Source organism: Sitophilus oryzae, unplaced genomic scaffold (assembly GCF_002938485.1).
Source record: "Sitophilus oryzae breed Bouriz unplaced genomic scaffold, Soryzae_2.0 scaffold_172_pilon_pilon, whole genome shotgun sequence".
Lineage (NCBI taxonomy): Eukaryota > Metazoa > Arthropoda > Insecta > Coleoptera > Curculionidae > Sitophilus > Sitophilus oryzae.
The window spans coordinates 6,000,004-6,026,576 of NW_022146424.1; the positions used below are offsets into that span (position 1 = coordinate 6,000,004).

General features: G+C 33.0%; 5 protein-coding genes across 7 annotated transcripts in view; 2 read left to right on the forward strand and 3 right to left on the reverse strand.

Annotated features, from left to right (window-relative positions):
- Positions 1-1,086, reverse strand: part of LOC115881758 (serine/threonine-protein kinase SIK3-like) — a 53,573-nt gene extending 52,487 nt beyond the window's left edge. For both annotated transcript variants that reach the window (XM_030899395.1, XM_030899394.1), the window contains exon 1: positions 866-1,086. In XM_030899395.1, coding sequence (XP_030755255.1) covers positions 866-991 — 126 coding nt within the window. In that variant the 5' untranslated portion in view covers positions 992-1,086. The remainder of the gene's footprint in view (positions 1-865) is intronic.
- Positions 1,087-1,868: 782 nt separating this feature from the next.
- LOC115881592 (glucose-6-phosphate exchanger SLC37A2) lies at positions 1,869-6,321 on the forward strand. 2 transcript variants are annotated; one of them, XM_030899134.1, is made up of 12 exons: positions 1,869-2,040; positions 2,122-2,272; positions 2,333-2,496; positions 2,556-2,776; positions 2,883-3,015; positions 3,077-3,237; positions 3,295-3,393; positions 3,493-3,534; positions 4,745-4,940; positions 5,427-5,575; positions 5,634-5,835; positions 5,890-6,321. In XM_030899134.1, the coding sequence occupies exons 2-12, from the start codon at positions 2,127-2,129 to the stop codon at positions 6,057-6,059; spliced, it is 1,683 nt and encodes a 560-aa protein (XP_030754994.1). In that variant the 5' UTR covers positions 1,869-2,040; positions 2,122-2,126; the 3' UTR covers positions 6,060-6,321. The 2 variants fall into 2 exon arrangements, with proteins under 2 accessions (XP_030754994.1, XP_030754995.1); XM_030899135.1 differs by lacking the exon at positions 3,493-3,534.
- A 95-nt stretch (positions 6,322-6,416) lies between these two features.
- LOC115881593 (gamma-secretase subunit pen-2) lies at positions 6,417-7,181 on the reverse strand. The gene is made up of 3 exons (XM_030899136.1): positions 6,994-7,181; positions 6,832-6,936; positions 6,417-6,780 (listed from the first exon to the last, which is right to left on the reverse strand). The coding sequence occupies exons 1-3, from the start codon at positions 7,052-7,054 to the stop codon at positions 6,641-6,643; spliced, it is 306 nt and encodes a 101-aa protein (XP_030754996.1). The 5' UTR covers positions 7,055-7,181; the 3' UTR covers positions 6,417-6,640.
- Positions 7,182-8,280: 1,099 nt separating this feature from the next.
- LOC115881722 (TBC1 domain family member 1) overlaps positions 8,281-26,573 on the forward strand; it is a 132,792-nt gene continuing 114,499 nt past the window's right edge. The window contains exon 1 of the mRNA XM_030899335.1: positions 8,281-8,879. Coding sequence (XP_030755195.1) covers positions 8,766-8,879 — 114 coding nt within the window. The 5' untranslated portion in view covers positions 8,281-8,765. The remainder of the gene's footprint in view (positions 8,880-26,573) is intronic.
- LOC115881723 (cilia- and flagella-associated protein 61-like) overlaps positions 19,767-26,573 on the reverse strand; it is a 55,689-nt gene continuing 48,882 nt past the window's right edge. Inside the window, exons 20-24 of the mRNA XM_030899340.1 lie at positions 23,653-23,779; positions 21,803-21,913; positions 21,494-21,688; positions 20,032-20,097; positions 19,767-19,966 (exon numbers count right to left, since the gene is read on the reverse strand). Of these exons, the coding sequence (XP_030755200.1) occupies positions 19,781-19,966; positions 20,032-20,097; positions 21,494-21,688; positions 21,803-21,913; positions 23,653-23,779 (685 nt within the window). The 3' untranslated portion in view covers positions 19,767-19,780. The remainder of the gene's footprint in view (positions 19,967-20,031; positions 20,098-21,493; positions 21,689-21,802; positions 21,914-23,652; positions 23,780-26,573) is intronic.

Sequence of the window (26,573 nt, forward strand, 5' to 3'; positions counted from 1 at the left end):
GGATATTAGAAATGCACATGGATCCTATAAAAACAGACAAATTTTATGTTTAATCTATGAAACTATGTTGTTAGTTTATCCTTAATACTACCAGTCTAGTTGTTTCCTTTGAAGTAAAGTAATTTTTCAAAAAAATATATATTAGGTAAGTAAATACCTGACAAAATCCTAATTAATTAAACAAATAAAAAAATAAATACCCACGTGTATCAAATATAGCGCCTGGGATTTCGAAATATCTCTCATAACGTGGTAATTTGTAAAGAAAACAAAAAAACGGAGTACTAGATACTTGTATTAGTAGGTAATGACGCAAAAAGCTGTTTTGGTTAATATAAACAAGAAAAACTCGAAAGAATTTTAAACAAAATAGATTTGAAGAATTTCAAAGTCTCATTAGACGATCGTTACCGAAAAAAATACCAAACCAGCCTTTTTATCTAATTACACAACTTCGTTATCAACAAATAAAAGCTGGCCTGATAAAAACATTAAGATAACATAACAAACAAAATCGGCCAGAAGGACGACCTCAACAGGGCAAGCCCACTTGTCGGAGCCACATAAAAAATTGGTCTGCTGTCTGTTCCCTTCGAAGCGATCGCCATCCCATGTCACACATTTCTAATTAATGAAAATTATAGTTATATTACCACTCAATAAAATAAAATATCGCATTGCGCTTAGCCGGACGAGATATGAACCTGTCAAGGCTGACGGCCCTTGTTCCAGCCCATTAAACCATGAAACTCGTACAGTACGAGCCCCTAAAAATTGTGGGGCCCCACTATACAACGAATTCTTTCGGATTTCCGCAAAACAAAAGCAAAAAGTCTAACGAAAACTTTGACATTTGTCTTGTTACCTTCGTTCGGGTGACGATGTGTGTAGCCAGTTTAACTATGGCGAAATTGCCTTTGCCGATGGTCTTGTCCAGCTCGTAATAGCCCACTCGTAAAAGTTTTTCGACCGGAGACGATTTTGCGGACATTTTTTTGATGTTATCGACGCGGACACCATGTAAAATTTCACTGGCCACTAAAATTCTTTCGTCTGATTAGTACGCTTTTTCACATGTAGATATCAGGACTGTCAATTTACGTCACTTGACGTCACGTGTACACTGCGAGGCAGAATTTGAATAAACATTTTGCGCTTTTTTAAACAGCTGCTGTCTTTTATCCTTTCTTAGCCCTCCTCTGCTATTTGGAATGAACAAACAATAATTTTAATCTGATATCTAATCGAAAAAAAAACACTTCACAAATAATATACGAAAAATTTAATGAGATTTGATTAAAAAATCAATACCCTTTTACGTCATTTCAGGAGAACTTGTTCTTGGTGAATATTTAATTTGAGATTTTATACAGCAGTTTTTTTTATACCACTTTCATTGAAAAATTAATATTGTTTCAAAGACGTTTTTCTCGTAGGTTTTTCTATATCAGTTCGCCTTACTGCATCATAATTACCATTGCGCTGATAATAAAGGTAGTGGCCGAATACAACTCATACTTTTATAACATCCATTAAGCTTTTTTTATTTCTGAAAATAAATCAAAACAATAATCTTGGAAAATTATTTATATAAAATTATATGAAAAATATTTCATAGACTGTACTTTGATAGATTTATCAATAAAAAATACCGGATTTTCATACTGAAAATTTAAAAATTAAATTTTAATATAAAAAATTATTTAAGTTATAGGTATATACCATAATATCTTATATTAGCAAATCAGCATTAACAATTTATTATAAAATTCAGAAAATTCTTGTTTTTCTTCGGGTAGGTAAAATGTCCAGTAGATTAAAAAAATCGTTGTTCCTACAGATTAAAATTTTTTGAACGTCAGTGTCAGCTGATTGTCATTTATCTGTGACTGTCATATTGTCAATTTGAAAATACCACCTAAGCAAATCTTTTTGAATATTGTAGGGTGTAAAACAGAAATTAATTTATAACAGCATGATTTAATTTCAAATGACTCACGTAATGCTTATTTACCTTTGAGTTTAAGTGTTATTATTAAGGTAAATTGTTTATTTAATTCGTTTAACTTCAAGGTTAGAAGTGTCTTTTGTTTATAACTCTTCATGTCTTTGAAATTTCAGGATTTATGTTCTTTCTTTGTGTAAAGTTAAGGCTTGTAAGAAGACAGATTAAAATGAGCTTAATGCTCAACGATTTACCGTGGGGCGTAAAATTTCTACAGAAAGTAACAGAGCGGTGTTGTCCCAGACTTTACTTCAACAGAGAATTATGGTAGGCATACAAATCCTTTAACACTGATACCCTGTGAATATATCAAACGATTTGTTACAGCTACAAAACAAGTGTTGTCTTTTTAACGTACGTTGCCTATATGTGTTATCACTTATCAAGAAAACCCATTTCAGTAGTGAAAGCAGTGTTACATAGAAACTGTAGTACTTTGCCAGCACCCTCCCCAGATGCACCAAATAATTGGTGTGACTGGGCACCATTCGGTAACCACACCCCATGCTTGATTTCTTGAGAAGCAATATCAACAGTTTGTTTCTTTTAGATGGATCAGATTCAATGGCATCCCAAATGTTAGGAGAATTAGATTCGGCATTTCTTTTTTGTTATGCCGTAGCAATGTTTGTATCAGGATTTATAGCTGAAAGGGTTAATTTGAGGTACTTTCTAAGTATAGGAATGTTGATGTCGGGAATTTTTAGTTACTTATTTGGCATTGGAAAAACATACAATATTCATAGATTGACATATTATGTTATTATGCAGGTATGTATAAAATGCAAAGTAGATAACATTAAACAAGGTTTTTAATGTTTGGTATTAGCACAGGTATTAGTTTTTCTAAATAAATTCAATAATTTACATCTTACAGAGTTTGGCTGGTATTTTTCAAACGACAGGATGGCCGGGGGTTGTAACTGTGATGAGCAATTGGTTTGGAAAATCCAAAAGAGGCCTTATTTTTGGTCTATGGAATTCACATACAAGTATTGGAAACATATTAGGTAAGTCTGCTTGTTTACTTACTAACTGACAATGTATATTCATTAAAATATTATTTTTTAGGAACTTTAATAGCTGCTAAATATGTAGAAGATGATTGGGCCTTATCATTTATTGTGCCTGGCTTAGTAATCGGTGTTGCAGGCTTTATTCTATTTCTTTTTCTTGTAGTCAATCCAGCTGATGTTGGTTTTACTACATCTGAAAGTCGTATCGAGGCTGGCGTAAGTTTAATCAAATAACTGATATTCTTCATTAAAAAGTCTTCTTGAAATTTTCAGAAATATTATAGATCGCTTGATAATCAAGTTGCCAATACTGCATCAGAGTCGGCTTCAAGTTCAGATGTTGACGATAGAGATATATCAATTGGTGAACATGTAAGTTTAAAAATTGTATTATTTGAATTTAACTATGTAAAACATATTACTCTGTAGATGTAATGTAAAAAACTCTTAAAAATAATAATAATCTTCTAGGTTTCTTCTAGAAATTCTTATATATCAAGCTGTTCAAGTACAGTAAGTTATTCTTTCGGTTTGCTTTTTGTTTTAACATGGTGTTTTGAATTTTTTGATATAAGTTTTTTCTAGTGGTGGTTGTCACTAATTAAAGTATAAAATGGGCTTTGACATAAAATGTGTATTCTAGAGAAAGAAAGAAGTTTTTCGCTGCTTAATTTCTTAGGGCTTATTTTTAGATAGTACCAAAATTATACAAGTGGTTTTAAGTTGTTTAGTTTGATTTAAAATAGTATTAATATTATAGGCTTGGAGCATTTCACTTGACCACCGCGGTGTATACGGCAGAAATCAGAAATTTTCACTATGTACATATTTCACGCCGTCCCGGTTACAGTTCATGTTTTTGCATTAAAATAATATTGAAATCGTGGCTTTGTCATAATATTTAAGTATTTAAGTTTTTTGCTAGTGCAGTTATTGAAACTATAAAACACTCAGGTACAGATTATTACACTCAGGTACAAGGCTTGTGTGATGTACACTGTTTTGGGTAGTAAAAAATAAGTGAAAAAGAATCCGAACTAGGCGTCGTGTTGTGTTGTGACAATTTCAAATATTAATAAAATTGCTGAAAAAATGTTAATGCATAAAGAGCGTAATTAGGGCGTTGTTGGGTTCCTCCCGAAACAACATTTTATAGCTTCATAGTTTCTCACACCGATTTGATCAAAAGCAAAAATGGATTCAAGCAGTTCGACGAAACAAGGGAGTAAAGAAAGTGCTTGTTACATAATCAAAAAATTAAATAAACATATACCAGAGGATAAAATATAATTTGTGATATTAATGGTATATTTTTTTATCAACTAGTGATTAAATTTTTATGAACATCTTCGAACAAATTATAATTGTGTACCTTTAAAAAATTTCGTTATAGCCGAAATAGCCCCAATTATGACCCCACTAGCAAAAACTATGCTTGCTAACTGGAATAATAATTTATAATAAAAGTTAGATCTTCTGAAGATATCAAAATATGTATTTCGTTTTTATTTTTATTCTTAAAATTTTCACAAATTATACTTCTTAACAACTGCAACCAACTATTTAAACCCGTGTAATTGTATATATCAGTTGTTTACGATATTCTCGGATGGTGGCAGCACCGGCGGAGAATGCACCAAGCCTATAGGGGATACACTTCATATTATTACAAGATATGAGTGTATTGTTGGAGTTTGAGATTTAATAAATATGTATTTTTTAGGAGATTCAGAGACGAGGAACGACAGAGAGATCAAGATTATTAGGCGATTCTTCCAAAGAATCTCAAGATCAAGCTATTGGATTTTTGGGTGCTCTGAAGATACCAGGAGTGGTAGAATTCTCCCTTTGCCTCTTTTTCTCAAAATTAGTTAGCTATACATTTTTATATTGGTTACCACTTTATGTCAACGCTTCTAGTGAGTATTTCAAATAATTTTTTTTTTAGAATTTAGAATGAGTGGGAGTTAATCATTGCGTACAGATTTATTGTATTGTGTCCCCCTTTCTTGAGTTATAACACATCATACAGTCCCAGGGCTTTGACAAAAGCCAGTATCTGGGACGGTTTTACAGAGGGTAGTTCTCCATCTCCAATATCAGTCGTACCAAAGTTCATGGTACGAATGGTTGTCGTCTCGGCACACTCAGTGATGAGGTGTTCTGGTGTTTCCCCATCTTCTCCACAGAATCTGCATACGCCGTTTCTTCTTAGTTTCAATCTACTGAGGTGTTCATTGGGGAGACAGTGTCCTGTTAAAAATCCCGTGACAATCCGAAGATTGTTCTTACCTAACTCTAACTAAGATATTTGATTTTTCTTGGTCGTAAGCCCTCAGAAACTTCTTCGAACTTCAAATAATACTGATATAGTTAATATCATTTATTGTCTATCTGACTTTCAGCTACGATGGGTGCTACTTTAAGTGCTGATTTATCGACTTTATTTGATGTTGGAGGTATTGCCGGAGCTGTGATAGCAGGGGTAATGAGTGACAAAAGTGAAATGCCTGCAACAACATGCGTTGCAATGTTATCACTAGCAGGTCCAATGGTAAAGTTGATTTGCTGTATAATTTTAATATTTGATAATAGTGTTTTTCTTATTTAAGATGTTTATCTATCAGAAGTTCAGCGTTGTAAGCATAGGATTGAACATGATTCTTCTGATTATTGTTGGCGTTCTGGTTAATGGGCCGTACGCTTTAATAACGACAGCTGTTTCTGCAGAATTAGGTACTCATCACAGTCTTGAAGGCAATTCCAAGGCTTTGGCTACTGTTACAGCTATTATTGATGGGACTGGGTCAATAGGTGAGTGTTTTTTTTTATTAAAAGTTATTAACTGCTATAAATTTCTAATTTTAGGTGCAGCAGTGGGTCCTCTGTTAGCAGGATTTGTCTCAAGTTATGGTTGGCATAATGTATTTTACATGTTAATTCTATCTGATATATTCGCAATGATACTGTTAGTTCGACTTGTAAAACACGAGATTAATTTGTGTAGAAGTCACAGAAGAGACAGAAGAATAGAATAATGTCAAACTTATGTACCTATAGACTGTAAATTCAATTTTATATACATTTTAAGTATACAAATTAAATAAAATATACAATCATATTGTATGCTGATAATGATTTTATCTAACTATTGACAAAAAATGGAGAAGATATTTGAGAAAAAAATTACTAATGCATTTTCAGCATTTAATATAGTATTAATTAAATCAACATGTGATAAGTCCAAATTATATTACTAACACATGTAAATAAAAAAAACATATCTATTTCTGTTTAATATTATCTGGTTTTTATTTAAAATTTAGTGCTAATTTGTGTTTGTATCACAACAAGGCATGAAGAGAAAATAGTGCCAAATATAAAAAGATTTATCATAGTATTAAAGTTATTAATTTATAATTATTACATACATTCCTTCTTTTTTGACAATTTATCTTGCCATTATTTAGATTATATTTTTTTAAGTATAATATAAATTTATTATAATACTTTATTGGTAAATAATATTAATATGTAAAATATATGTCGTTTTGTCACTTACTTTGTTTTATTTTACTAATTTCAATATAAAAAATGTTTTTCTGAAGCAAAAATAAAATTATGGTGTTCCAAGTGGTATTATAAACGATATTGAATCTGCGAATTCACCCCAACTTGCCCTGTTGATCTGGAAAATCGTTACCCATGTAACTAATCCAATAAGCCATAATAAAGCTCCCACTGCAGAGCAAATAACATCTACAACAAAGAGCAACTAACATCAAAATATGATTAGGGTAAGTACCGTACATTTTCTAATCTGCTTTTGTTCTGCATATTCTGGTTTCCTAAAAGCTTCGTTAAAAAACCATACAGCGTTAACTGCCCAAATAAAGGGCAAAAAAGCCAATCCACCTTAAATAAACAACATATTTTAAGATCTGTATTATTTTACAAGATTTATATACTTACTTATAAAGTACCATTTGCTAAGGTACAATTTTCTTTCATTTGGCATTTTTGACAAATCCATTTTAATATTAATAAGTATTTAAGTGTGTAAAGGAATAAAAATAATTAAATTTTATTTTGATGTTCCAGTTCTAGCAAAATGACCTAACCACTAAAATGCTAAAATGTCAAAACAGCTCCATAGAACAACTCTCGTCTGGTCAGAGTTACCAACCTTTTTTGGTTAAAAGTTAGTTCAAATGTATTAGACAGGGGCTAGTAGTTCTAATGTATACCTAAATCATATAAATTATAGGACGGGAATAATTATCAGAAATTATTTTATATATGATGTTAAATCATAGAACAAAGAGTTGAAAAAGTTGAAATCATTGGTAATTGGTTGAAATAAATTGATTTTTGGCAGAGAGAAAAGGGAAAAACAATATTATCTCATGATCATCTCGATTATATTTTTATAAGTTTTTAGTTTTCCTTTTACTAATTATTTAACAAAAAAATGCTATATACAGGGTGTCCCAATATTCCGTAGATATAAATCTACTACGTATTTCTGGAATTAAAATAAGTTTATTATAGATACAGGGTGCGTCAAATTGGACGCTTTTAAAGGGAAACACCTTTTTCTATAGGAGATAGACGTAAACTAATATCGGTGTCTGGAGCTCAATTTTGTGTTTTTCAAAAATGTGCATTTTTAACAAAACACTGTAACTTTTTTGCTATGGAATTATTTTTTGTGAAAACATTGCCAAAGCACCTTTTTTACGTAGAATTTAATGGTTTAAGTAGGTATAATTTTTTAAAATTAATAACGTTTAGGTTTATTTTTCATTGATGTTCTTTAATAGGCAAACGAAGCACTTTTTGTATAGATGAGGTAAATTGTGTTCAATTATAACCTGATTCCAAAAATACATGGTATAGTTTTATATATTCTATGTCCACGGAAAATTGAGACAACGATGGAGACAACGTGTATAGAGCTTTTTGCAGAAGAATGGACTACTTTTATTTTGTATATTTTTTTTACTTTTTGAAGCAACAAAGTATTACAAAGTTTTTATACATACGCATTGCCAGGTTTACTTTCCAGAAAAAGTTGAAGAGAAAATCTCAAGGAGGAAACTGAGAATTAGAGATTTTTCAACTTTTACAGGAAAAAAAACTTTTCGAACCAACTTGGTATACCAATTGACCTTGTCCTGTTGCGGTTTTCTTATTGTTTGTTTGAATAATGAGTCCCATGTAAAAAACAACAAGAATATTCGTTTGTCGAAAACACACGGTCGCTACATTTAACACAGCGGATCGATATGTAGTGGCTTTTGCTTCTACCGCCACATCTATCAAGAATTCCGAGTTTCCTGCAGTTGTGTTCATTCAAGCCTTACGCGGGGATCAATACTCGAACTCTTTACACCTCTGGGAAACAGACAATTCGCGATCTTTCGATGGAGTGGACAGTCATCGGGTTATTTTCGATAAAATAAGTGTTTAAAGTCACGAAAAATCGTGTAAATCAGTTCAAGCATCGCTGAAACCCGAATTGGCGATTGTGCATTGTGCATGGCATTCAGTTGGAATTTTCTTCAGGAATATGTCGTGGTTTCCATCCCCATTTACGCTTTTATGTTTACGTTTTATTTCAACGACATAAAATTCATCATTCACGCTTCCTACAAGCTAACGAAAATTCTGATCAAGGACTGGTTGTTTGATATCATCTAAAACCGCGAGTTTTTTTATGCCAATATACGGTGCGAGTCAAAATGAAGTTGATGCCGGTTATATACCATGGATTTACGTCGATGGACAGGCGGTTTTCCAGTGCTATGATGCCATGGATAGTGTCGGAAATCAGGAGAAGGGATTATAATGAAAAGGTAAGACTATTTTGGGTGCTTCGAAATTTTTTTGTACAGAGCGTTTCCTGCAACTGATGTCTTCAAAGATTTAAAGATCTAGTTTAGATTGAACACAAAAATTCAAAATATTTTCCACTTTCTGGCATTTTCGGTTTATGTGGATATACCTAGTGAGTCTTAATAAATAAGAGCAAATATTTTTAGGGGTAGTATATTTCTATCCCAGAAACACGATTATGAGGCTTTTTTTCACAAAAAATGAACATTTTGAATTTTTTGAAATGTTTTTCGATTTTTTTTTGTTAAAAAAAATGCGTAGTCTTCTTGATAATATTGCAACATAGGTAGTAGACTAATTTTACGCGAAAGAAAACCCAGAAAAGATCCAGTTCTACTCAAAATTTAAGCAAAAAATATTTTTTGGGAAATTTTGAAAGTAAAATAACTCGATTATTTTGGACTTATTTGAAAAACGGTAAAGAGAAAATATGTTTCTTTAGTCGAGATCTACCAGCCCTGATCCTGATAATATTTGTACTTACTTAAGACTCACCCTGTATATTAATTTATCTATTTAAAAAAAAACGTCCTGTATATTCTTTGATTATGTAATCCATATGAAATTCTAAACACTTTGTGTATATGTCATATATGTACCTCTATGTTTAACACATTTTAAAATATTTTTAATTTTATCTAAAAATTTTGCTACTCTACATTTTGCAGAACGAAATACCATATTATCAAAAAAAAAAAACGGCGTCAGAGAGGGTTGAGCAATGATAATGGGTGATAATTTTAACGAGGTCAAGCCCTAGACGTTATTTAGTTGCTCGTACTCTTCTATTTATAACCTTAACAATGTTGTAATTTATTTTTATGTTGAGTAAAAAGGATTTACAAAACCAGTGGCGATTATAGAAATTTTGTTAGGGGGGCCCAAATAAAAAGTAATGTGTAAGAATTTAACCTAATTTATAGATTTTAAAGGAGCCTGGGCCCTATGTGCCCCCCTATGTATCCGCCACTGTACAGAACTATGCACCTATCATAAATAGACATTTATATACTATATATTTTTTTATAATAATGGGTGTTGCATGTTATGTAATATATGTCCATCTTAAACATTAAAATTTGCGGTCAATGGTTATTTTTTTGTTTTGTAACGTGTTATGAACAATGAAAATTAATTTGTAGTGATAATTTTATTATCGAATTCAATGTGTTATGCGAAGGTTGGATGCCCGTAATTTATAGCCAACTAATACATAAATACTGTATGATCCTTTAAAAAGTTATGATCGAAAAAAAAAACGGCGTCAGCTATGGCTGTGAAATGAAGATCGCTGTCATTTTACATGTAAAATTATATGGGGAATGTGTCATCGATCGTCATTTCCAAGCCAACTGGAGGACGTTTTTTTATCATACGGTAGCTCTATATTATTACATAAACTATTTCAGTTAAATAGTAAAAATCATATTTATTTATTAGCAAAATATATAATAAAAATACAAAAAACAATAATATGGAAAACTCTATGCCATTAAATTTTTTTTTCAAACGTCACAAAAGTATTAGTTTTTGCACTACTTTTTCGAATTTTTAGATGTTTTAAATGTATATTTTGCTATATTAATCGAAGTGACTCCCAGTGATCACTCTGTATATGAAGTTTAACAGAAAATATTAAATGTCGAAGGTTGTAAAGATGTAAGGCACAAAATTCTAAATAAAACCTCTATGCTATTTCATAATCATACTCTTGTTTATATTAATCTGTAATTATGTTAAACTGTTTTCCTGTTCTTGTCGTGAAATTTGTTTTTCATAGAATTTTCCCATGACGTAGTTTCCACAAACATAAAAAAATAAAATTAATCGAAATCGTATGTAGGTATATCATCAAAAAACATCATTTTCTTTCTTCTATCTTTTTCCCATTGTAATTAAAGCCTCAATATACAGGGTAGTCCGAAGTATATTCGGGAAACTTCCTTTCTGAAAAACTTCTGCAGATAAAAATAAGTAAAAAAGTTCGTGTGACTGAAACAAAAAATTTGGAAACTTTTTTTTAATAATTATGTATTTTTCTAGAAAGAATTGATGATTAAACAGTTTCTCTTCAACAATTTACATTTATTATTTCAGTCTAATATAAAAGTCAACTATTTAGTAAACATTTCTAATTTTTGTCAATAAAGACATATATTATTTCGTTTCCAAAAATCCTGAGAACCATTACGGTTGTTAAAATTTTAGAATTTAGAATGAGTGGGAGGGGGGTTAATCACTTCGACCTTACAGATCCATTGTGTCCCCCTTTCTTGAATCATAACTCATCATAGAGTCCCAGGGCTTTGACAAAAGCCAGTATCTGGGACGGTTTTATAGAGGGTAGTTCTCCATCTCCAATATCAGTCGTACCAAAGTTCATGGCACGAATGGTTGTCGTCTCGGCGCACTCAGTGATGAGGTGTACTGGTGTTTCACCATCTTCCCCACAGAATCTGCATTCGCCGTTTCTTCTTAGTTTCAATCTGCTGAGGTGTTCATTGAGGAGACAGTGTCCTGTTAAAAACCCCGTGACAATCCGAAGATTGTTCTTACTCAGACCTAGGAAGATCTGTGATTTTTATTGATCATAAGCCCTCAGAAACTTCTTCGAGTGTCCTAGACCATTGCAAGATTTCCATTCCAGGTTGCGGATGGAATCTTCCAAGTTCTTGAGTTCCTCCTTGAGTTGGTTACCACTTGGAAAGCAGAACGGTTCTGGTCCAGTTAGTGGAGTGTTCGCTCCTTTTCTACCTAGATTATTTGCTTTTTCATTGCCTTTTATCCCTTGGTGAGCAGGCACCCAGTGTAGGAGGACTTTGTTTTCTTTGCCTAATTTATTCAGCTTCTCTATGTATTCTTTGACCAATTTCGAATTGATTGAGACTGAGTTGATCGCCTTTAACGCTGCTTGACTATCAGATAAGATGGCTATTTCTTGTTTCCGATAGTTCCTATCTAAGATAAGTTGTACGCATCTCTCGATAGCGAGATTTCTGCCTGTAGGATACTAGGGTAAGTGCCCATTGGTTCGGAGTAATTAGCTCTCGGCCCAAACACTCCGATCCCTGTTCCCGTATTGGTTTTGGAAGCATCAGTATACCAAGTTATGGTATGGTCTTTTAACTGCTGGGCAAGCGTTTCGCTCTTCCATTCCTTCTTATTGCTCAATACTACATTGACATGTTTGTCAAAGTTGTACGTTCTTGGCATATCGTCCACTGGGAGTTGCAGGAGTGGTATTTCCTTTTTGAGGGTGTTCCAAGTCCCTGATCTATTACGGTTGTTGTAGCGCTTTTTACCAGGAGAACTTTTTTACGTAAAAAATGTATATTTTTTCACCCAAAGTTTCGTACAGGTACGGACGAAAATTTATTACTCTTCAAAAGAGTTAAAAACATGTAGGTTTTCGCACTCTACAAGTAGAAGTCAAATTGACATGAAAATCAAATTTCTTATTGTCAAAAAATATCCAGACACCAATTTTCATCCAAATATCGACTGTAGTTCAGAAATTATTTGAAAAAAACGAAATAAAAATGAAACTTCTACACCCTGTATCTCCGAAATGAAGCATTATAAAAAGGACATAAGTTTATACGATTTTTTTTACTTATTTTTATGTGCAGAATATGCTGCCTAAGATTCCGGAATAGAGTTCGGAACACCCTGTGCAAATTCTGCAAAGCAATAAGTTGTTAAATCCTATGATATATGCTATAAAAACTAAACTACTAAAAATATAGAAAACACGGAAAGAACCCGATAACCACCAGTTATCCAGTGCTCTCCTGTAAAATTAGTAAAATGGCGTTTTTCACTTTTTTTCCATGGATCCTTCAAATAGTATTTAAAACCATTATTACCTATTAGAATCTAATTTTAAGAGCTTAGAAAGTAGTCTTGATATTCAGTTCTGCAATTGCATTGGGAATAGTCATAAAAAATAACTAATTAAAAATATGACGTTGCCTAAGATCTGCCTAATTTACAGGACAGTAATATCCTCATTATGCAAAATTTCGTTTCCCATTGTATACGCCATATTATAAAACGAGTTAAGTAAAATGGTCACATAAATATCAAGCATTGCCTTGGAAATTATTGTTTATTTGCATTTCTTGTTCGATGTTTATTTCAGTTACGTAAAATGATCTATGACCGTTAAAAAGGATATTTAAATAACCAGTCAAGCTTTTAGCATCAATATTTCTGCATAATTACTATTTACCTATATTTCATATCAATTAAACTTTTAGTTGCGTAATCGAGGGGCGATTTTTAAATTCATTGTTGCCAACCACGGACTTTTTCGGCGCCGTGCTGATTAACTGGAAATTAAATTTCGCACTGGCAATTCAGGTGGTAGCTCTTACCTCTGCTGTAAAAAAAGTCAAGTTGCCGCATCTATTTATTTATCCTGACATTGTCTTTCGTTTTGACACTTTAGTTTTGTATATTACGAGTTTTTGTAGATAAACGGTTTAAATAGATAGTTTTGTAATAGGTACTTTAAGCTTGAAAATGTTTACTGGCAAACCTTGCAGCCGAACATTGTTCTTTTTAGAACCTCTTTTAGTGCGAAGTATACAAGATAGGTTAATAGCGGTAAAAAACTCAAACTTTTATTATAATTTTTAATAAAGTTGTTTAGTAACAACTTTATTAAAATATTTTGAACGGGAAAGCGGTAGTAATGGCCCTTTATGTCCCTTAAGTGCTGTTAAGAAGGTGAGTTTTGTTTATGTAAATAATAACTGTCTATATATTTATAATTAATTTGTTTTTGGGCTATTTTTCGACTATATAAGAAAATTTTTATATACTCACATTCTATTGTCCTTAGAGATTGCAAATATGCTGGGGGAGAAGGGAAATTATGTTTTTTTAAATATTTTTTCAACCAAACAAACTTACGGGACCGGGGTGCGAATAGGGGTGCTGGGCGGGGTAAAAACAATATTCTGATTAAAGATACTCATAACACAACCATTTTACAATTCTTTAATTATGCTTTTAATGTAAAATTTCTTCAAAAAAACTATGTAAAACTGTTTTATTCAGATATCATTGGCAGGTTACATTGAAGGATATGCTGACAGTAGTGAAGGTTGAATTTTGACAAACATTGCGAATTGATGCATAGTTGCCAAATCAGCTAGTAAATTGTCCGGAATTTCATGCATCCTGTTTTTTCAAAGGGAAAAAGGACGTCATAGGTTTTAAAATGTTTTTATTTATTTTTTAAATCGCCACCAGCGCACTATGGTTTCTAGAAGCTACTTTTTTGGCCAAAATTAAACAACTTACATTTAATGGAAAATACTGACTGAAAATTTGTGTTTTAAATAAAATAATAAAAGACTAATAAAATGTTGTTATTTTACTACTTTTACGACACTACTGTAGTTATTTTACTACACTTACTTTACTTTACTCATTCAACGTATGATTAACATTTACCTATGAAGTATCTTCTGTATCTAGTTCCAAAAAAGAAAGTTGATCAATCATTGAATTACTGCTGTCCAAAAAACAATCTTCTTTAGAAATATCTTCTTGCTCTTCTTCTTTTTGCATTTCTTCTTCTTGCTCTTCCTCCTCGTATTCCTCTTCTTTTCCATGCTTCTCTTCAAATTGTTGTTCATTTAACTTCTTTTCGATAAAGTCAGGTACACGAAGTACGGCAGGATAACTAAATTTACAAAGCAGCCTGCACAAGTAAGCTCAATCCTGCTTATGTTCATCGGAAACTTTTGAGGCCGTTGTTCTCTGAGTTCTGGAAGATTGCTCCGAAAAAGGTAATCGCGGCCGGCAGATGATGTGGATGGAAGGGATTCATTTAACTCAAGGTTGCTCCTTTAACCAGTCATCATTTTGTTATAAAAATAAATTTTAGGCGTAGTCAAAACATTTTTATCAAAAAATATAAATATCTCTTCAAACAGCTAGGTTAAGAAAAATATGTGCCACGGCACTGTTTGGTGACATCGTCACAATTTGCTCCCTTGGATTCTTTAGTCATTGGTTAAAACGATACTGTAAATTTTTATTTATTCGCGAATAAACTACTTATATTTTTTTTTAAATACCCGTGCTTACAAAAAGCAATAAATTAGTTGCTTCTTTTCTGAAATTTTTGATTCCCTTCTAGGAATGTCAATCTCGAAAGGTTTTCAAAATCCCGGGTTTTCCGAGATTTGAACGACAAATCCCGGGTTTAAAATTATCAATGAAATACCTAATATCATAAAAAAAAATTATATAAATATAAAAAAACACGAAAATTAACAAAAAAAAACTCTTTAAAAAAAATTGGCGCCGGGAGGCACGTATAGCCGCCCATACTAAAATATGGTAATATCTCGAAAACTGCGACTGATTTTGATGTTATTACAAATTTTGTTGCAAATATTATTCCTAATCTTAATTTGAAAACCGCATTTCGCTAGCTACTGTAATTTTGGAGTTACGGGTTTTTTAAATTTTTTGAATGAAATTTTTTTGCCTATTGGTATGGTCGGCTAAAAATCATATGAACACCAAACAAATTATAGCTACAAATTTTTAAAAAATAGCGCAAAAATAATGCGTCCAAAGTTTCATCCCTCAGTCTTGAACGTATCTTATTACACAAATCCCTGCCAAAGAAAAACAGCTTTCAGTTTCCAAGCCGGTGGCCTGAATGGTTGATCAAAATTCAAAAGCTTTTTGGAGATTTCATCCCCAAGAACGGTAAACTAATAGGATTGCTCATCCTCATAAGACGTACGTTCGCCTCTTCCCGCGCTTCCGCTGACAGTTGTGACGTCATTGTAGTCCTAGTCATGATAGTATGTAGTATTATTAGTTGCCTATATGTAGTATTATTAGTTGCCTATGGTAAACTAACAGCTGAGAAATTTTGAGCCAATTATTTTGTCAATTTTAAATGTGAAAAAGGTGTTTTTAAAGTTTTTAGAGCTATAGAGTGTATTGTTACGTTTTTCGTCGGTTCCGTGTGGATAGAAAGTCACAATTTATTTAAACACTATTTATTTAACACTAATTAACAAAAACAATAACGATAAAAGACTTAAAGAACGATTTATAACTTATTTACAATTTATCTAATTATTTATCTAACAGAAATTTATTTCGAATTAGCGCGGCGATTGTAACTGTACGCGTCGATCGGTTATTTATCTCTCTATCTCCTTCAGGTTTCGGGCATCGGCTTATATATGAGAGAAACAGACAGTCCAGACATATCTCGAAAATTCTTAGCGGCGTTCTTCGAACGTCGGTGGGCGTATGAGTCATAGCCGAGTGGCCAAGCCTAAGGCCGAGTTCACACGGTATGGGTCCGCAACAGTATAAATACGTTCATTTTGTGTTGTGGATTGTGACAAAGTGCTTACTAAGTGCCTACGATATTGTTTATAATTATTTTAAAGCAAAATATGGAAGTACTCTAAAAAGAATGCCTGCAAAAGGTGATGCTGGGAACTGCTGTTCTTAAAAATGCATTATCCGAGTATTTAATACGATTTATACAGTTCATTTTCTATACTGCATACATATAAGGTGTTTAAATAAATAAATTAAATAATGAACGTTTTGCATCCGGCAACCAATAATGCACGTGTGTGTATTATTGGTTGCCGGATAAGAACTAATAACCATGACAAGGACTACAATGACGTCACAAAGCGAGGAGTTTTGGCATGCACCTGGCAGACACTTTTGGCTGAATGAGCAGTCCTATTAGGTTAACTGTTCTTGTTACGTCTCCGACTACCACCATTTGAGAATAATTCAATTTCTTGGGTAATACCTAATGTCGGACAATCGCGTCTTATTACTTCTTTTGGGTTTTATCGGCTTTGAAGATTGTTGTAATGCTTTCTGCAGTTTAACCTTTAAAGGTTCATTACCTTCTCTTCTCAGAAGTTCGGCAATGGGCTCATCCTCTGCGCTGTCGTTGCTGGTTCCTCCTCTAGAAGTATCTGATGAATTGTCGAGCTCTTGTCTGGTTAAAAATTTTTCTATCTCTGATTTAATTAGGGAAATATTAAGTTATTTAGTTCCGAAATTAAGCAATTTACTCTATGGCATGAAAAATCGGTATTTATATAATCCAATCCCGGGATTTTTCGAGGCAAATTTTCTTCCGGGATCCCTATTAACATCCCTATTCCCTTCAGAGCAAGAAGACGAAATGAGAGGTCTCACATTAGTATATTTGGAAAAGCATTTTTTACAAATGTTTATTTAAAATCACATACTTGCTATTTCCAGTCAAATTGTCGTTACATTTCACTCGCGATGACACTGCATAGATTGAAATTTTGCTATTTTTTTTAATTGATACAAATTATTGGAAGTATCAAAAGTTGACATACCTACGATATGTTATTCGAGACTTTTTTAGCATTAAAATATGTCTCACTCATTGTCTCACTCAAGGGTCTCACTTCTAGTAAGTGTTACCTCAGATTAGGTATACTATATGTATACAGATAAAAATCTTATCCTTAATTCGTGCTACGAAAATTGTTTTTTATGACGATGTGCAAACGAGTAAAATTTCCTGTGCGCAAAAATAAACTCGCGTAAAATAACAATAAACAACGTAATAGAGAGATATCGCTAAACCGAATAGTGCATGGACGTTAATAAGGCCAGGTGTTAAGCCGGAGTCTCATGCATCCGAAATCCGATGGTACGACATCCGAAATTTAAAGTTATCGTGTGAAATAAAAAAAGCCTGTCACATACATCCGAAAGTTCGTTCCGAAATTTGACAGTTTTGACATTTAAACCTGTAATTACTATGTATTATTATTATGTATTATTCCATGAATTATTGGAGAAACACTTATAAAAATAACTTCCTCGCCAAATATCCCGAAATTGCCCACTTCCCACTAAACTTGATTTTAAGAACCAATGTTTTCAAAAAAAGTGGGGTTAAAAAGCACACGATATCGTACAAAAGTTAAACAAAATTTAACTTTATACGACGTCGGACAATTAGTTAAAAATATCGGATAAAATTGGTGTCAAAATATTTCGACCAATAGGAGCACCGTCGGATCGTCGTGTCATCGGATTTCGGATGCATGAGACTCCGGCTTTATTTCCTTTACGTGAGGTGGTATTAACTTTTTTCATTTATAGTTATCGAATCGGAAAGAATTCTATTCGCGTCGCGTCCGCTATTTAAACTTAACCTAACTTTGAATTTAAAACTTTGAAATTGTTTTGTTTACTAGGTATTTTAAAACTAAAGGGCTAAAGTGCTTATTTCCAGTGCTTCATTGTTCAACGTCTGCCAGTGGGTTTAGGGCAACAAGCCACAAATTCTCTTAGAAGGGCTAAGTCTAGGGTTCCCAACTTGAGCATCGGCGATTCCGGGACAATTATTTTTAAGCTTTTAAATAATTGAAACAAAACAGTAAATATTAGAAATTAAAATATATTATGTGTGTAGTATACCCTTTTTTAGTGTCCAGGTCCCGGCCAAGGCAAAACTTTCGCCGGGACAAACTTTCTGATTCCTGGTTAATCCCGGCCAAACCGGGACGGTTGGGAACCCTAGCTAAGTCGTCATCTGCTGTAAACCTACGCCTCTTTTTATAGGTTCTTTAATATTGGAAGAGGTGGAATCCATATTTTGGGCCATATTTATTTAATTAAAACTAATCCCAGCTACTTAAATATCAAATTACCTATTAAAACTAGTAAGTAGTAATAATTCAAAACAATTCAAACATAACCTAAAACGATCTCGCCGGCCGGCCCCGGTTGTCAAATACACGCACATGCCCATTTAAGCAATTTTTAAACGTTATTTAGAAATAGCGCTTGGTGTAATTGATCCGCAAATTGCGTCAGGCGGTAACGTTATTAGCGGGTGTTGCGTTAAAAATTGACTAGTTAAAGTTCTTTTTGTGGTGCTTTTGTTTTAAAAAAAAACTCAGTTTTACGACGGTGAAGCTTTATTGACACATTAACAATATGCTCTTGAAACGTACCAACAAAGACTTAAAGGTACGCCCAAGCAATGGAGAATTTATAAGTTTTAACTGCTGACACTTCACAGTACATTCTGGAAATGTCGAGATTAAGAGGATACATTATTAAGAGGGCATAACCATACTAATAGGTGGATATAACAGACTCGCGCATATTGTAACCATGATAAGGTACGCGTAAATACTGCATGACGCTATTCGGTTTTCCGATATCTCTCTAATAACTGTGCCGGTCAGGCGCTGTGTCCAGTTTTAGAGGCCATAAGTGGGCGTGCTATGTGCGCAAACTAGTAACATAACTAGTGCCCGATTCCGAAAATGGAACCACGAAAAACAATAAAGAAAAAACAAAGTTTATAATCTGTATAATCTGTGGTGTTACCCTCAAAATTTCATTCGAATTGCGAAAAGTACTTGAAAGAAAATTATAATAAATCGAGAAAATATTAAAACTATAACACTATAACCCCCTGTGGCTACGAATTAAAGCAGAATCGGACCTATGTTGATATGAAAAATAAATCTTATTTTTACGTGAGGAATCTCCCCACGAGAGATGGCACATGTTTTTGAAACACCTTGTATTCATGTGTTTGGAATTTTATGTAGAATCACCGATAACATATAATCACAGTATCACAGTTTATGTTATTTGTGGTATAATTCAAAAACTAGAAGGTACATAGGGTGATCTATTTAGAAGAAGAACGAAAGGAAAAAAAATAAACCTCTTGTGCCGAAAAACAGCGGTATTTTGATTCTCTTATCTTAAAAATTGTGTTAAGTATCTACAGATCGGATTTACTTTTAAAAATATGAAATGCGTGCTCTTACTTAAAACTTTATTTAGTAAACAGTGGACTTTTGTCATATCCTTCCAATATAGTTCTAATCACAAAAGGATGAGCATACATCGGCAAATACTGTAGATTCTGTTGAATAAAATCAAGAACTTTTTGTTCGACTATCTTCGGATAGAGCATACTTGGAAATTTGAGTTCGATTTCCTCTTGTTGTTCTGGTGTAAGCTGTTAATAAAAGATATATATTAAACAAAACGAATAATTTCTTCGTTATATAATTTAATACTTACATGTTGCCATTTGCGGTCTTTATACATTTCGATAATTTCAGTAATCAAGCATTCTTCGTTTGGTACCTAATAAAATTGTAATAAATAAACGTACATTGACCCAATGTGAATTAATTTTAAGTAACTATCATCAAATGAGGGAATGAAAGGCACAATTACTTACAGTCATATTAAAATAGTATATTAGTTTATTAGCAGAAAAAATGACTGTACGTTAGCCAAGGCACAAAAAGTCATTTTTACTCCGAATAGAACATGCTATTTTTTTTTCAAACGCCACAAATAATTTTTAAACAATTTTAAATGTTCCAAATAATATAAAAAATATTTCCTAATATCTTCTATGTAATTATATATATCGACAAACTATGATTATGGGCTCGTTGAATTTGGCACTTTATGTCAGTTTAATAATATATTTTCGTACTTTTGTGCTTAGGCCGAGGGGAAACCAATAAAAACTTTAAATAATAAATAATATTTACACTTGTTTGGCTTTAATTTTATATAATAATTGTATAAATTATTCTGTTAAATCTTATTTTTTACACATCACAACGGTACTTGTTATTATTGTTGAATTTGTGTAAAAAATAAGACTTAATAATCAAATTTAATTATTTTAGAGTAAAATTCAATAAATACGCTCATTTAAAAAGCCCGCGCTTCGATCCATTTAAAACAAACCCTACTCAATAGATGGCGCCACTTCTGTAGGACCATTTTTCAGTATGGCAGAGTCCATTCTTTTTCTAGTTAGGTATATTCTTTGGGGTAAACTGTTGGTGTATTTTGGTGTAAAAGATGTTGGTATTTTTGGCATTATTCGTGGTATTATTAGTATTAGTACGAAATTATTTCGCATTACTTTGGCATTAGCGTATAGAAATTCGTCAGCGGTTTACCCTTCAGCTTAGGCGTAAAAGTTTTTTATGTTTATTTTAAAAATTTACTTTTATGCCTAGGCGTTAAGATGACTTTTTTATATTATGATATTTTATACTTTTGTGACGTTTGAATAAAAAATTTTTTATCGCATAAGCGCGCTGAATGCAATATAGAAAAATATCACTGGAAGCTATCTTCTCTGTAAAAAAGTGCTCTAACTATTAGTGAATGCTTCACTTAATTCACTGTAGACAAAGATGTGCTATAAAACTGCCTGTTTATATTTTTCTGTGGTGTGTATAATATGTACGACAGGCAGTAATACAGATTAAACTGCGCAAACTTGCCTATACAGACAGCTTGGGAGAGAACTGAGTGTCTGTAGGATCACTTAGACCTTAGAGAATTATAAAGTTTGCTCAACGACTCAGGGAAGATTTCGACAGACGAAAATGACAGAAAATACGATTTGCCTGTTAATTAAAAAGAAGACATGACTGTCACTGTCAGGAGACTTCCCGTTGAACAAACTATAATATTAGTTATCACGGAAAAGTGTCAAACAATTTCTTACCACTGAAGACGTCATTAGATTGTTTAATTCATCTATTAAACTGTCAAATCGATCGTGGTACAAAGCATATGCCCATGGCTGTTTAAAGTATTCGAAAAAGTCCGTGATCAGCACCATCTCAAAACGAAGCTGGAGATTGTTGAGGAGTTTTTCGTGCTTGCCCCAGAGGCAGTAAATATTCTTGATGTTGACTGGCTAGAAATTATCATAAGAATGTAAATATGTTCGAGAACTGGAATGCATATAACTAAAAACAAGCGACGGTGACCAGCTGGTTTTAAATAAGCTGTGAGAATAATAGGTACTTACAAATTTTGTCAAACAGGTAATTGTTTCAACTCTGCTGTATTCGTTAAAATGCAGTTTGAAGAATCCTTGGGTTTCCAGATTTCGGCAGGTTCCTGTAATAAACACTTGTCCCTATACCATAAAATAAAAAGATTATTAGTATAATACAGGGTGGTCCGAAGTGTATTCCAGAAACTTCGGCACCATATTCTAAGTCAGTGGTTATGAAATAAAGATCGCTATCATTTTAAATGTAAAATTATAAGTCATTATGGTCCTCGATTTTCATCTTCAAGCCAACTGGACGCCGTTTTTTTTTCGACCATACGGTACGTATATTAAACAAGTGATATAACTTCATTATTTTGGTAAATAAGAAGTAAGTAATCAAAAATTAAAAACTATTATTAGTATTTAAATCAAGGAAAATGAGAACAAATTATACGAAAGAGGTTGTTATATAAAATACAAAAATATATTTTTTAAAATCTTTCAATTGTTATCATTTTCATAAATTTATTTTATTTTTTGCTTCAAACAACCGAAATAAAATAAAAGAATAATATTCATTTTTAACTCATCTATTTAAATTATCAATAGCAGGAATCTTCAATTAGGTGGCTATGGTTTGGCGTTATTAACAAAAGTGTCAAAAAAACGAATGTTTTTCCTTGCGTCCAGTGATAAAAACTTGATAAAAACCAAAATGAAGCTAGTGAAACCTATTTATAGAAAACATTTGTCTGTATTTTCGGATATTATTTGGTTTGTGGTTAAATTAGTGAAATGAATTAATAGATGAAAATGAAAATGTGAATTCATAGTGTATTTGGTTGTGTTTAATCCTGCATGCTGGGTAATTAAGGTACAGTTATTTAACTATTCTGCTAAATTCTTGACATTTTGATCGAAATATTACCACAGATATTACTATAATAAACTTAAATAATATCTGTTATGTCTATTATGCCGGGTTCAGACCAAGCAGACAAAACAACGGCAAGACAGAAACATTCATGATTTACGACAAAATTTCGACAAATCCAATACATTTCCGCGACGTTTTTGTTTCATTTTTGTTTTGTTTCAAAATTCGGAGGGTTTTCAATGTCCCGTCTCGAGTGGGTAAAGATCAGAGTGTGTCTATGTTTTGTTCATATTTTTTACGACAAGTTTTCAGCGCAGTGTGGATGGCGTGTACTGCCAACAGTAGGAGACCATTGAAATCACTCATGGTTAATAAAACTCATTCGCAACAACTAAACTTTTGACTTTTTTGTACTTTTGTCTTTGCGGTGTGGATAATTTGTTTCAAGTTTGTCTTGTCAAAATTCCCCATTGGCAGTACACGCCATCCACACTGCGCCGACAACTTGTCGTAAAATATACCAACAAACCATAGACACTTTGACCTTTACCGACTCGAGACGGGACATTGAAAAGTCTCCGAATTTTGAAACAAAACAAAAATGAGACAAAAATGTCGCAGAAATGTATTGGATTTGTAGCAATTTTGTCGTAAATCATGAATGTTTCTGTCTTGCCGTTGTTTTGTCTGCTTGGTCTGGACCCGGCATTAGGATGTGTTCAAGGAAAATATTTTAACTTGTATATAGGTTGGGTCAAAAATGTGTGAGTGGATTGGGATGATTTTTTTTAATTGGAAGACACTGTATATTATTTTCCGATCACCTTACTCATAAGATATTATTAAATATGTTTCGCTCGTTTAAAAAATTGTAAGATTGGAGGAGCCTTGCATGCTTGGTTTTGGTCTTGGCGGAAGTCTTGCACTGATCGATCTTGGTCTTGGTCTTGCTTTTCTTGCAAGGCCAAGACCAAGAACAGTCTTGTTCATCAGTATTGCTTACATAATTTTCCATAGAGCTGGCTGTTTCCAGAGGTATTCTTCTTCCTGGTTTGACAACGGAATAATAGTACAGTCCTCCAGGCAATCTACAGTATCTCATGATAGGCATCTCATATTTAGGCACTAACCTATAATGCAATAAAATTATTTATTTACAACCACATTTTATGTAATACTGATATTACTGATTTTTAAAAAATTTGAAAGTGTCAAATTATCTACATTTCTTCCCTCTTCCATTTCCCTCACTCGGTTTTTCTTGTTTATAGCCTCTTTTAATTAAGCAAAATATTTTTGTAATATCTTTATTAAATACTTATCTAACATCAACAAAAATATACAAGAAGATTAACAATAATAATTGAAGATTTTAATACATTTATTTGTTGAAATTAATGGTCAAATTTTACTTATTGTACTCGTTAATCGATACTGTTAAGGGGCCGCCCTGATGATGTGTTTCACTCATTGACTTGTGCCCGGTCTTCTAATGTCAACGAAAGGAGGTAACGAGTTTGAATTGCTACAGAAAGACCATGGCAACGATGTCGTTGAAGATATCATATTTGCGGTTTTAATTTGGTTGGCTACAGATGCATCCACATAACCCTCAGCCACAGCACTGGATTTCCATCCCCCTAGACGCTTCAGCTGTAAAATATCAGCTCTGCTATTTACCAGCAACGTAACCGCTGCTCGTCTAAAAGCATGACCTGTGTAGGTTTTCGCATTAGGAAGTTTCAAAAAGCTAGCAATTTTGTATGGAAATTTAGATATAATTGTATCCAAAGGGTTGATTTCGAGCTTTTCCTAATCGATATTGAACAAAAAATCTCTCATTTTCAATATCTTTTCGTAACTGTATAAATTCTTTCACAATTTCTATCCAACTTGTGTTAGTTATCATAAATGATCTGATCTTATAAGTTTTTGTATCGGGAATTTCTATGCAAATTTTGTTTTCTAAAATATCAATATGCGTAGTTTTCATCTTCAGTAGCTCATCACTTCGACATGCCCCAGGCACACTTACTATAAGCGCAACCTAAAACAATGAAAAGAAATATTTAAAAACAGAAAAAGAAAACATTTAAACAAACGCCTTACTTTAATAGGAAGGAATTCTTGAGGTGCTTTCGTGAGAAAATACTCCAAGTTTTGCCTGGTAAAAATACTAGACTTCTTTGGCTTAAAACCTACACTCTGGCGTTTTAAAAAAGCGACGGGTTTGTGATTATTTGATATGTCAGTCTTTTCCCTTAATTCTAGCACTGAGTAGATGGCTTTTTCTGCCTTGCCATGTCGCTAAAATATGCCATCAAGACTGTCTCCGAAGCAATATTCTTAGCATTTCTTTCGGCACCATTTTTCGTATACTTTCAATTCTATTTCATATCGCCCCCTACTTTTCTCGGGAAGTAAACTGCCTTCTGCTCTTTTTGCAGCTTCTGTAAGTTCTGGTGGAGTACCAATGTTAAAGTAGTCTTCATTGTCAGAACTTTCCGACAACATTCTGGCTTTCTATGTTATACCGTGCTGGCAACTGTTACTTTTGGGTCGGCATTTACATGTGTGGAAGTAAATCGCATAGGGATCTTATTAAGTCGGAGTGAGAGAAAAGCGACGGTGTGCTGTTGCGGCGTTGCCGGTACGCCTTTCCCTATTAAGTAAAGTAAAATCACGATCGCAAACCGCTTATTTTTAAAAGACTTTTTTTCAACAGATAGCTAAGTAGATAAAATCATTAGACATGTTTCGGAGCATCTGAAATGGAATTATAAGGATATCGTTAGGGTGTCATTTTTTATATAACGAGAAAACATCAGTAATCGCGATAATTTAAAAACTCAACTTTTTAACACATAACAGGCCATAACTCAAGAACCACTTTAGATATTGATACTTTTTTTAGCCGACCATACCAATAGGTATGGTAGGCTATTAAGATGGGCAAAAAAAGTTTTTTTTAATTTCACTCAAAATGAGTTATTTGGGTCATAAATGACCTAAATACAAAATATTTTCATGGTGTTTCTCTGTCTGTCTGTGTGTCTGTCCGTCTGTCTGTCCGTCTGCCGTCTGTAACACGATAACTCAAAAACCGTTGAACCGATTTTAACCAAATTTGGCACAAAAATACTGTGGCACCCGAAAATCTGGCCATTAGTTTTTGGTGGGGGTGGAGGGTTGGTAAGGGGGTATGGGAGGGGGTTAAAAATTTAAAAAAATCGTAACTCCAAAATTACAGTAGCTAGCGAAACGCGGTTTTCAAATTAAGATTAGGAATAATATTTGCAACAAAATTTGTAATAACATCAGAGTCAGTCAAAGTCGCAGTTTTCGAGATATTAACATATTTTAGTATGGGCGGCTATACGTGCCTCCCGGCGCCAATTTTTTATTTTCAAGATCGGATATTTTACAATATGTTTACATAAGAAAAATTCGATAAGGTTGTTTCTTCCATTCAAAAATTGTAAACAATCCATCCATTTACTTTTAGAGCATAGCAATTTTCAGCAATCGTGTAATTTCTTTATTGATAAATATTTTCACATACTGTTTACAAAGAAAATACAGCAGAAATATTAACAAAGTTCTTGAAAAAACTACAATCTCTTATTTCTAATAGATTTCGAGATATCGATTTTTGAATTCAGAGTTCTAATAGCGCGACCACTATCGAACACCCACTCAATTCCACTTATTTTTACCAAAAATGCAAGTGTTTCTAGCTTGTACTTAAAAAAAAATCAAGCTATAGGGAAAATTACAACGACTCGTTAATAAATAAACAAATTAAGTATCACGAGACGTAATTAAATCGTGAAGCTGAACGCATGACGTACACCTTTCCCTAGAACTTTAGAGGTAGTACTGACAGAGGTCAGAGGTATTGATTGGGTCGACCGGTCAACTGCG